At 39.7% G+C, this 12,825-nt stretch overlaps 1 protein-coding gene across 1 annotated transcript in view; it reads left to right on the top strand.

The window, feature by feature from the left end:
- The first annotated feature begins 6,983 nt into the window (after positions 1-6,983).
- ASAH2 (N-acylsphingosine amidohydrolase 2) overlaps positions 6,984-12,825 on the top strand; it is a 48,851-nt gene continuing 43,009 nt past the window's right edge. The window contains exons 1-2 of the mRNA XM_039335961.1: positions 6,984-7,174; positions 7,966-8,088. Coding sequence (XP_039191895.1) covers positions 7,980-8,088 — 109 coding nt within the window. The 5' untranslated portion in view covers positions 6,984-7,174; positions 7,966-7,979. The remainder of the gene's footprint in view (positions 7,175-7,965; positions 8,089-12,825) is intronic.

The raw sequence follows: 12,825 nt of genomic DNA, 5'->3' as shown, positions 1-12,825 counted from the left end.
TGCAGTGTAATAAACAGGAACATTTATCCTAAGGATATTAGAACCAGACTCACTAGAGCTTTGTTTGTGAGATTGGCAGTTATATAAATTGAATAAATAAATAAAAGGTAAGGGAGGGAGGGAGGGAGGGAGGCCCCAAAAATCTAATTGTCTAAGATAAAGTTCACCAATGACCAGTTCCTGAGAGTTTCTATTATTTTGGAATTAAAAATAAATAAAGCTATAAAGTGAACTGACCTAATACTCAAGGAAGCACATGGGACTATTTTAATTTTTAAAAATGAAAGAAGGTTGAAAGGTATTTTCTTTCTGCATAGGGAATTATAGAAGTTATGATCCTAAAATTCTTCCTAAGATTCAGGAAAGCTGCTTTAAAGGATGGAAAATCCTTTCCAAATTGTTAGGTAAAAGAAATCTAGTTAAAAGAAACAAGAAAAAAAATGAATGTGTGGAAGGCCTTATAAATAAGTCCCAGGGTCTAAGGAGGACAAGGCTGCATTTCACAAATGAAGAAAGCATAGTTTTAGAATTAAAATAGAAACATCTATTGTGCAATGCATACATAAGTTGAAAATATGTCTACTGTAAACTTATATTCAGATCAAAAATTTACATTTTACCCCAAGGCTGTTTAGAGGTGATATTCCATATGCTGTTGAATCATTTTTCTTACTTGGTTTAGCTATAATTAGAAAGATGTCATAAAACAACACAAAACACAATCTTGTATAAATTCTTGTATAATATTCAGTTTACTTTTGAGTAAGTTTGTGCTCCCCCTACTGAGCCTACCTGCAACTTTGGGTCCTTAGCAACTAGAAACCTGTTCACATCTATAATGGAAAAGAAATTTGCAATTTTTTTTGTATATGATGAATAGACTGAAAAAAAAATCCTCTGGGTTGACTATGATGGGACACTAACGTAACTGATCATCTAATTACAGTTCACTCCTCTTTCAGTTATAAGCTGCAGTCAGGTCTCTAATTAATTGGGTTTCTTCATTTATGAGCCAGGTACATAAATGGCCCCTATGTGATACTTAGAAATGCCAACGCATGTGAAGATACTCGGTGTGGTGTGTGTCAATTTCCATTTGCCTCTGACTTTTCCAAATTTCTAAGATCTTCCCCTTCCATTCTTCCTCCTCCCCTTTTTCAACAGTTCACTCCATCAGTGGGGGTGACCTGATAGCAGTCTTCCAACATTTAAGGGGCAGCCACAAAGAAGAGGGGGTTAACCGATTCTCCAAAGCACCTGAATGCTGGCCAAAAAGCATTGAATGGAAACTTATGAAGGAGAGATCAAACCTTGAACTAAGCAGAAATTTCCTGATGGTTAGAACAATTAGTCAGTGGAACAGCTTGCCTTCAGAAGTTGTAGGGACTCCATCACTGGAGATTTTAAAGAAGAGATTGGACAACCTGAACCATTTATCTGAAATGGTGTAGCATTTCCTGCTTGAACAGGGGGTTGGACTAGAAGACCTCCAAGGTCTCTTCCAACTCTGTTATTCTGTTAATAAGTGAGTTTACTTATAGATCCCAAACGGGCCCACCTGGTGGGCTTTGTTATTCAACTTTGGGATTGGAAGAATATTACAGCTATGACTTGCACCATTTCTCTATAACTTACCCTGCTCAGTTCTAGTATCATCCGATGAACTGAAGTGACCTGGAAAGATGGAAAACTGATATAAATAAAGTTTTTGGGATGTCATAGAATTATTACTTGGGAATAGAATGAACTCAAAGACGTACACAGATTGCTTGCATTCCTGTAGGCAGAATCCTTGACTTATTGTCCCACAGAGACAGCATTTGAAATAGTCTTCACATCTGTATGATTCTATGGCAGTCATACAGATAGTCCTCAACTTACAACAGTTCATTTAGTGACTGTTCAAAGTTAAGATGACCCTGAAAAAAGTGATTTATGACCATTTTTCACACTTATGACCATTGCAGCATCCCCATGGACATGTGATTTACATTCGGATGCTTGACAATTGGTTCATATTTATGACGGTTGTAGTGTCCCGGGATCATGTGATCATCTTCTGACAAGCAGAGTCAACGGGGAAGCCAGATTCACTTAACAATGGTGTTGCTAATTTAACAACTGCAGTGATTCACTTAACAAATGTAGCAAGAAAAGTCATAAAATGGGCAAAATTCACTTAACAAATGTCTCATTTTGCAACATAATTTTTAGGCTCAAATGTAGTTGTAAGTTGAGGATTATCTGTACTATTTGTCTCTTTCCTTCGTTCTCAAACATGCCAGCAAATTGGTATTTGTTAATTAACCTAAGCTTTGGTTAATGATCAAAGAGCCACTTTTAACTTATATGATCTAAGGATAAATGGATATTTGAATGCAATTAATAAGGACATACCAAAAGAGCAATCATTTCAGCACTAATCTCTCCCTTTGAATACACACAGTAATTAAAATTTGTACAGATTGAGGGAGGCAGAACCAGTTGAAAATTATTCCTTAAGAGTGGCTAACAATAACAAAACACAGTGAAGTGAAATCCCACATGGGATTTCAAAGAGAGGGAAATCTGTATGTGCCTTTAACATTATTTTATGCCTTTGTAAAACAGAATAAAAATATAGCTAAAGATGATCTTTCTAAACATTATACATTGGTTAAATATCCTTTTTTTTTAAACACCATGTTCAAGCTAGGCTGAGCTTTCAGAAATGAGAAAAATGTATTGAAATTCAACAATTAAAATATCAATGATTAATCCAATGTAAATAACTCTATGGACTCTTAAGCACCATGAATGCCAGCAGTTGGACAATCAGTAGATAATTATGTCATTCACAATCTTCTGCCATTCTTCATCTGGGCAGGAGCTGATAGTCTGGGGTTTAAACTTAGACTATTTGTATTATATCTATTTGAGAATAGAAAAACAGTTGAACATTCCCATCTCCCTATCTTATCAAGACAAAGCTAGAGATATGAATTGTGTATGTGTTTTCAATAAACTTTTTATTCCATGTTTTCAGCATTAAAAATAATTCTACAGTTGATAAACCTGCAAGGGAAAAAGACCTCTTTTTCACTTGCACATATAGGAACTTCTTGTGATTTTACCATAATCACAACATAAATTCACACAATCTCTTTTTTTCCCCCTGTTAGGTCACAATATCATTGCCGTGATTTAAACTAAGATTTAGTTATGATTTTAAAGCTTTGTTTTCTCCTTTAAGATGCAGCTTAAGGTCACCTTGACAAATCTTGCATTCATTAAATCAAATACCATACATTTGTCAGCAAACTAGAGTAGTGTCAAGATAAAGATGGCAATGGGGATGTCAGAAGATCAAAGGGATTTGATCCCCGAGCTAAGAAGAGAGACTCGTCAACTGTTGCTTGAGGAGGAGACTAGGGCATTTTTTTATTTTCAAGAGCACAGCACAGAAATCAGTTTTCGAAAATGGTAGGCTACAGAGGTTTTGGTGCTGAGATCTAAGCTTCTTATAGGGATGAATGTGTATATATGTGTAAGGGAGGAGTATGCATAAGAGAGTGTGTGTCTGTGTTAATTTGGTAATCTGCAGTTTTGGAGGAGGTCTGTTTTTTTTTTTTTTATTGAAAGTTTTATAAATTTTACAAAAAGACAAAAACAATACAAAACAAAAAGCAACATATACAAAAAAGAAACTAAACATTACATATATATATATATAAAAAAAAAACAACCCCATCCCCCACCCCTCACAAAAACCCTCCCTTCCCCCCCCCTGAGCTTCCCAGAGCAGAATATAGGCTTAATTAAAAATTAAGAAATAAAAATAAAAAATTAAATTAAAAAATTTATATTTATATATATATATAAAAAATATCTATATATATATATAAAAATAAAACTTATAAAAAAGCTATGTGATATTTTTGTATACCCAATCTAAATTGTATAAATTTTATCCATTTGTCCCAAACAGCAAGGAACTTCTCTTGCGTTTGTTGCTTTAAGAAAGCCGAAATCTTTGCCATTTCCGCCAGATAAGCTACTTTAAGAAACCATTCCTGCAATGTAGGCAAAGATTCCTTCTTCCAATATTGTCCTACTAACAGCCTAGCGGCTGTAATCAAATTTAACATCAATACAACCTCCTTTGTATCACAATCTGGAGGAGGTCTGTTTTTTAACATCTGTTTGAGCATGTAAAACCTTTGCATGTCTGAGTGCAGGATGTTGAGTGCTAAGTTTTTGTGTATTCATGGAACTGAATCTTTTGGGGTTTCCTTTGTTAGTCTGTCTCTTACTTGATCAAATAGTCTCTAACATTACTTTCAGATATGGTCATTAAATTAATCTTGCAATATCTTATTTGTCTTGCAACATTGTTATGGCAAGTCAGCCTTTAGTGATTAAAAAAAGTTTTTTAAGGAGGCTATAAAAATAATAGAACAATAAAAATTAATTTGGCAATTCCCTTGTTTAGCTGCTTGCAATGCATGTTTACAACATACATCAGTATATCCCTTAAAAAATATCAGCCCAATGTTAAGACAATATCTGTTGATGTCCTCAGTTAAAATCTTTGCCTTCTAAAGCAGGGGTCCTCAACCTTGGCAACTTTAAGACTGGTGGACTTCAACTTCCAGAATTCTGGAAGTTGAAGTCCACCAGTCTTAAAGTTGCCAAGGTTGAAGATCCCTGTTCTAAAGATCCTACAAAAGAGGGAAGTTTTTATCATTTTTTAGAAGACAAGGTAGGGTGGGGACAGTTAAGACCAAGTAGAGTGGGCAGATCCTTTTGGAGAAGATGGTCCTGAAGATACAGGTAGTCCTGAACTTAAAACCATTTGTTTAGTGACCCATTTAGTGATCAAAATTACAATGGCACTGAAAAAACTGACCAATGCCTGGTCCTCACACTTATGACCGTTACAACATTTCCCACGGTCACATAATCAAAATCCAGGCACTTGGCAACTGGTATTGTCTTTAATGATGATTGAAGTGACCTGGGGTCTTGTGATTACTAGCCAGTTTTCAACAAGCAAGGTCAATGGGGTAAGCTGGATTCACTTAACAGCCCTGGGATTTACTTAACTGCATGATTCGCTTAATGAATTTGGCAAAAAAAAAGGTAATAAAATTGGGCACAACTCATTTAAAAACCTTCTTGCTTAGCAATCTGAAATTCTGCTGTCAATTTTGGTCGTAAGTTGAAGTCTACCTGTAAGAAGGGCCCAAGCCATGTTGGGTTTTGTAGGTTATAACCAGCAAGTTGCTGAAGTTTGTTGGTGACCAAAGGAGTACCTGAAAATAATTAGCATTGTACTGAACTGGATAGTGCCAATCAGCAAGTAGACACATGTATTCCTTCCAGCTGCTATTTATAGGACATTTTCAAGGTCATGAAAAAAATCGGAAGTCTAAGAGATTACAAGGGCGTGAATTTTTAGTTCCTTCAAATTAGAGCAAGGGCCTTCAAACGTAGCCCTTTTATGACTTGTGGACTTCAATTCCCAGAATTCCTGCTGGCTGAGGAATTCTGGGAGTTGAAGTCCTCAAGTCATAAATGGGCCAAGTTTGAAGATCCCTGAATTAGAGGAATGTATGAGGTTCACATCTAAATCCCATTCAAATCATGGACAATGGGATTGCAAGCTATTAATTTCATAGCTTTCATGGTTAACTGTTAGTTGAATTGGGATCAATAGATGAATCCAGCCATTCTCAGTCTGCTGCCCTCTAAATCAGTTGAACTTTATTTTCTAGCCTGGCGATTGTATCAGCAAACATTACAGTATTTGATAACACTCAGATTTCATGTCACCTATTGGTAAAGAATCAACAGTAGAAACAGCTATTAACACCATTCAATTTATCAAATCTGTCATGTGAAAAGAACAAAGTCTGATAACATTAATGGTCTTTTGTACAGTGAAAGTCTTATCTTCACAATCACTAATTCTTAGTCTTCAGCACAAAAGTTGCTGGTTACAACACACAGTATCTGTTTTCATATTCTATTGCTTAAGCAGGATGACAGTTGTGTAAGAATATCTTTTTCATCATTAACACATTTCAATTTTTTTCACAAGATTACATTTGCAATCCGTAGGCTGAAAAGTTGAAGAAAAACATCCTGGTCACCAGCCTTTCCAAATAAACTAACATAAACTATGACCAGATGAGCTTATTCTACTTGATTGTAAGACTACATTAACAAAATCTTGCAAATCTGAATGTAGAAATCTTCCGCCATTTTTTTTATAGCCTGATAAACTAGGCAACTTCCTTTCTCATGTTTTTCTCTGCCAGTTTATGCAGCTGTAGGCTCCCCCCACACCAACTGATCATTTGCTAGGCATCATCTCTTCTCCCACTTATCAAGGTCATTCCCAGATAACACTCCATTTTGTGGACTGTCTGAATTCTCCCTAAATGAAGGGCCCCCTTCGTAGCTCTTGGGAAGGGTGTCTGTGGAGTTTTCCTTGGTTGCTGTTTGGAAACGAGCTGGGCACTTGCTGGCTGAATATTCTGTTGATTTGCAAGATCTGCGTTGCATTGTTGTGTCAGACATCGGCACTTTTATCGAGCATAATCTAGTTAAAAGAACAATAAAAGAACCGCCCATGATATCTTCTTCTTTGCTTCTCTTTTGATGATAGGCGTATTTTTGCTATTCTTATTTGCTTGGTTCTCCTACACCGGATTCTGTATTGGATTCCAATTTTCCAATTCATCATGTGTGTATGTACTACATACTACATACTACATAAACTTCGCAATCTAAATGCTGCAAATTCCAGATTGTTAGGAGTTCAAGGTTGAAGTGATACCTGATCTTGCTTAGTTGTTTTTCCTCCCAGTATTAACTGATAAAGCAGAAGTTATCAAGGAATCCTCATTAGATAATGCTGTTCTCAATCGCTAGATTATAAAACCATTGCTAGATTATAAGAGTATTGTAAAATTTCTAGATTATAAAAGTGACTAATATGTAAAACATTTCTTACTCAGTGGAACGCAGTTAGAAATCACTTCAACTGTCCCCCCCAAGCTACCATGTCATTTTGATAGTTCTGTGTTCCTTTCAGTATCCATGAACACCAAGAAGAAGAGTCCAAATTCTGCAGTGTGAAATACAGGAATCTCCAGGTTTCTTCTGATTCCGTTCAACCATTTATCAGGTAAGGATGCCTTTGTATTTTCCAGTTCAAGACATTCTATGTCTTATCACATGGGAATTGACTCATGGACCAAAGGAAAAAAAGAAAGAAAAAAGATTCACAATCAAATGAATTCGACCTCTGAAAAATAAATGGCTCCAACTCTTTGTGGTTTGTTGAATAGATTAATATGAATCAGCTAAAGATGACTGTAATGAATCATTGCTTCAGTGTTTTGATATATTTGACTCCATGGACTATAGCATGCCAGCCGGACTGCCTACACAGAGAAGCGCAGCCAAGGACATGGCAGCTGGGAGGCAGGGACAAGACTCTGCTCTCATGCCCCATTGTGTGTAGATGATGCTGTAGAGCGTGGGCAGAGGGCATGGCCTCCATGGCACTGCAGTGTTGCCTGGGCGATATGCTGCGGTGGTCTGTGGAAGTGGTAGATGGCCCTGCGGGGCAGGTGGCAGAACAGGTGGGCAGGTGGGCACGAGGTGGGTGCAGCAGGCAGGGGGCAGAGCAAGACGGGTGGGGTATTCAATGTCTAAAAGGTTCACCATAAATGCCCTAGGATCAGTGGTAGTATCGAGTAACTGGAGGCAAGTGTTATGGATGTTCTGTAGTCCATCTTGCAACCCTAACCACATTTCTTTCTGAGGTTGGCTTCTGTCTACAAGACTGTGTGTGGTGCCTTGGCTCCTTCTTCCAAGAATAAACTATCTGGAGGTTATCCAAAGATATGTAAGACATCTACCTAGGTTACTGATACTTCTTTTGTGTTGTTTCTTCTACTTTTCTTTTTATAGTTGTTTTTCCATTGATGAAGAAATCCAAATCAGCAGTTGCTCTTGGAATCGTTAGTGTTGCCTTCGTGATGGTCGTGCTAGCAGTGGTCATATCCCTCTTAGTCATTTATGTTCTCCCAAATGGTAAGTCTATGGACTTCTTCTATCAATATTGTAATACTGATGGAATAGTAGTGCCCATGAAGTTATTACTAATTGTACTTGAGAGATTTCCAACCAAGGATGGGATTGGAATGACTTTGGTCCGTTCATTCTCCCTCATAGTTTTTTTTTCAAGGTATTCATGTTCTCATATGCTCATTAAAAAAAAAAAAAGAAAGAATGATAAGATTACAGAGAAAACACTGGGCCAGAAGATTTTGAAGAAAGGATGGTTTGGGAAGTGGTGGAATTCAAATAATTTAACAACCAGTTCTCTGCCCTGATGACCGTTTTAAGGAAAAATAGAAACAGGAAAAAGTTCTAGAGCCACAACCCCAGCTAATACTTGGTGGCCTCGCCCCCTTTACCATATGCATCAATCGGGGTAACTAGAGAGATGAAGCATCTATTCCTGAAATTACCTCTGAGAAACACCATCTAGTTTTCGCCTGAGTGATGTGATCAAAGGCACCGTGTCTCCATTTGGTTTCCATTGCTCCTCCATTGGACTTTTGGGGAGTTTTTTTTTTCCTGCTTGGAAGGAAGTTGATCAAAAACCAGACATGTTCTGGGAAACAAGGATTTATCATAATCAATTCACCGAACTCAATAAAAAATTAGGTATCAGTTCTGCTGAACCGGTGTGAACTTGCTGAATCCCACTACTGGTCCCGAGACAAAAGTAGAAAAGGATTAGGTAGTTAACATTATTTCTCAAATTGCATTTCTTTTCTGATGGTAATGGTTACATTGCCAACTGCCAAATAAAGGAAATATTTATATGCAGTGTTGAACGTTGTACTCTGATGACAGGCATGGATATAGCAAAGCACATATGGGAGAAAAAGGAGAAAAAGGAAAAACTAAGCTAATTTTTCTTAAAAAAATCAAGGGATGGCAAGTGCCTTGAAACATTCCTGAGGGACTCAAAAGTAATGATACCGTAGATTTCCTATTTTTTTTTTCTAAAAATGGTACTATTTGTACTTTTCTATTGGTTTTTTGGGATTCTCTTCCTTTTTGTTAAAAAAAAAAGGAAAAACCAAGACAGGTTCTCAGACCAATAGATCTTTATTATGATCAAAGGGCAGTATATCGACACTGGGGTACAATCAGTTAAAAAACATACATACTGGCATCTTTGGAATCTACTAACAGTAGTGAGAGACAGAAGGCATAATCTCCCATTCTATCATTGATTTTGTTGTTTATCAAACTAAGAAATAAAATTTGCAAAAAAAGCAAAGGTGAAAAAGAAAGCAAACTAGTTGTTTTTTTAACCAGTGTTTTTGAGTGTACCCAACCTTACATGCTTTCAGAATCGAAATATTGTTTCTCATAAAATGGCTATTGCAGTCACCACTGCTGAAATCTTCCATCTGAGGAAAGACTCTTCTCATCCTGAAGGTGCTGTGTTTCATTTCACTGGACTTAATTTTGGACTCCTCAAGCAGTGTCTGTCAACGCTGCTAACATTGGATGTTCTTGTTTTGACAATGATGGAGATGCAGCCTTTTTCTTTCTGTTGTTTTACTCTTAGAATTAGATGATGCTGGGGGGAGGGGGAGGAATGTGATTTATGACTGTTAGTTGTAGGAGGGAATTGTGCTTTGATCTATGTGCTGAAGGGAGGGGAAGTCAGGTTTTGTTTTCAATTATGTATGTACCAAAGCTATGCTGCTCGATTAAAGATTCTTTAGGGTAAACAATGCCTCAAAGTTCTTTGAAGAGTTTCATCTATGACATTAAGCCAAGATCTACAAACTTTCCAAACTTTCTAGGGGTCCTGAGCTCCAATCACTGTCCCCAGACATGAGGGTAGCTGACAAAGATTCAGGAGAAGATTTCATCATGGAGAAAAAAAATTGCTTGAAACTGGCAAACCGGCAGCAGCTGCTACCCCGGGGGGTGGGGGGTGGGGGGGGTGGGGGGAGCGACAGCAAACAAGAAGAAGGAGGAAGAGCTTTTGCAAGACTCCCAGCTGGAGGCAAAACCCAAGCAGCTAGGAGAGCTGATCTGGTCGTCAGATGGGAACCAGCCCAGCGGAGACTCCAGATGCCTCGAGACTGCCTTGCTACCCACAAAGACTTCAAAAGCAGACCAGTGGAGAGCTACCAGGACATCTGCCATTGAGGAATGCCTGTCTGCAGCTTGTAGCCAGCCAGTGGAGAGATTTGAAGGGATAGGACAGAGAAGCAGAAATCAACTCCTGCCAAGAGAAGCATCCAGCCCCTCCTTTGCAGATCAGACAGCCTTCCAGCCCCTACAGAGAGAGAGAACCCCATTCTGAGGCCCCTGCAGCAGTGGGGAGTTTGGAAGCCCCTGCAGGTGGATGGTCAGCGACCTCTGAGCTTGCAGCTTGGGGTGGTGCAGAAGCCAGGATATCAGCAGCTATTACTATTTGAGGACCCATTCATTGCCCTCAAAGCAGAAGAACAAATCCATAAATAAAACAAGCTGGCAGGCCTGCCTTGGAGTATGTACGAGAGTTTTGCAAGTTAGCTGGTCAAATAGAGAGGTCGCCTGAGCGGTCCATAGTCCATCACTTCAGGGAAGGGTTGGATGATCACCTCTCTCAGGCATGTATCTATTGAGTAGTACATGATCAGCTGCAAGAATGGTACCAGACAGTGGTAAGACTAGACATTCAGCTCGCCTGCTATAAGAAGCCTCCCCCACCTGAAGCTGAGCCAAAGCCAGAGCAACATAAACGGCACCACCCCCAAACTTCCAGTTGCTGCGACTGCTGAAGGACCCAGGCCACCTGCAGGCCCACCAATCAAGTGCTTCCGATGTGGACAGCAGGGACATCGAGGAGCAAATTGCTCAGTCCCCTACCCCCAACAGCAGAGTAGACTGGGACCAGAAGCGAGAAAGAAACCTGCCTAGCTGCCAACGAGAGAGAAATCCAACTGGATTACATAGGAACCAATTGCCCAAGTCACATTGCCCAAGCAGGAGGATGCCAGGACTAAGACTGGATCCACTCCCGCTCTACCCTCTTTCGATAGCGACAATGAAGGAGAGGATGACTCGATGATAAGTTGACACATCCCATCTTTCTCGCTGCCAGCCAAACTCATAATCCTTAAGTTGGGAGCACAGGCAGATTTAAAAGTGCTAGTTGATTCCAGATGCTCCCAGTGCATCATTAGCTTGCCATTTGCCATGACAATGGGCATACAAGCAAAGCTACTCTCCAAACCTGTGAGGTTTGAGCAAGCTGATGGCTCCCTGATGAGAGGGACTTTTAGTCACTCAATTAACTGAGCCCCTACGCTTAGAAATAGGAGAGCACTGGGAGTTCATTCATTTCTTGATGGCTCCAAAAATGAGACTATGATCCTAGGATTAGCCTGGTTGGACAAATGGAAGCTGCTTATCTGGTGGGAGAAGGGAAGGAGAACTGTGAGGCTACCTATAGGGCCCAAGCCCCATATTGATTCAACAGATGTTACAGGAAACTTTGGCCCATCCAACAAGCAAGCATGCATGGCTGCCTCATCACCACCAGGCGAGCCACTCATCCCCAGTGAGTACTAGGACCTAGCAGAGGCATTTCATGAGAAGGAATGTGACAGCCTACCTCTCCACTGACCCAATGATTGTTCTATTGAACTGTTGCTGGGAGCCAAACTCCCATGACCGAGAATGTACACCATGTCCCCCCTTGAAATGGAGGAGATGCAGCGATACATGGACAAAAACCTAGAGAGGGGGTTCATTGAACAGGCCAAGTCTACTGTGGGAGCCCCTGTGTTATTTAAAGAAAAAAAGATGGGTCTCTTCGTCTCTGCATAGACTATAAGGGTCTCAATGTTGTGAGTGTCGAAAATAAATACCCCCTCCCCCTCCTGAAGGACTTACTAACCCCCCTGGCTAAAGGGAGCATCTTCACTAAATTAGATCTGAGAGAGGCATATTACTGGGTGAGAATAAAGGAGGGAGACGAGTGGAAAACTGCCTTCAACTGCCCGATGAGACTCTCAAACAGCTTCAGAGCTTCTTAGGCTTTGCCAACTTCTACCGTTAATTCATCCCCTCCTTTGCTGAGATTGCCCTACCCCTTACAAAACTACTCAAAACAGGCAAAGGAGGAAGGAAACCATGACTGGACCAACCACTAGCATGGACTATGGGCTGTCAAACTGCTTCTGAGAATCTAAAAAGAGTATCTGCTCTTGAGCCAGTCCTAAAGCACCCCTGCTCAGGGAAGCCCTTTGTAATTCAAGCTGATGCCAGCGACATAGCCGTAGGAGCTGTATTACTGCAAAAGAACCAAAGTGAGGCCTTGCAAACCTGCGCCTACACTTCAAAAAAATTTACTGAAAGCGAAAGTAGGTGGGCAGTCTGGGAAAAGGAGGCCTTCACAATCAGATGGGCTCTATTAAACTGGAGACACTATCTAGAAGGAGCAAGGTGCCTTTTGAAGTATGGACAGATCACAAAAATCTAGAAGCATTGAAAACTCCCCGCAAATTGTTCCTGAAACAGGTGTGCTAGGCACAATTCTTTAATTGTTTTAACTTCACTCTAAAGTACATTCTGGGAGAGAAAAACTTCCTAGCTGATGCACTATCCAGACTGCCCCAGTACAAAAGCCAGCACGAAGAGATCAATGAGGCAATTATCTCCAATCCACAAATGGCTGCTCAACTCATTCCTTGTAGGGCCCCTAATCCTGATGATTCTAGGGCAAAGAAAATAAAACAAGTGCTC

This window comes from Crotalus tigris, unplaced genomic scaffold (assembly GCF_016545835.1).
Source record: "Crotalus tigris isolate CLP2741 ecotype Arizona unplaced genomic scaffold, ASM1654583v1 scf7180000017663.5292952, whole genome shotgun sequence".
NCBI classification, from domain to species: Eukaryota; Metazoa; Chordata; class Lepidosauria; order Squamata; family Viperidae; genus Crotalus; species Crotalus tigris.
Note: the sequence above shows the minus strand (reverse complement) of the source record. Positions and strands in the feature narration are given on the sequence as shown.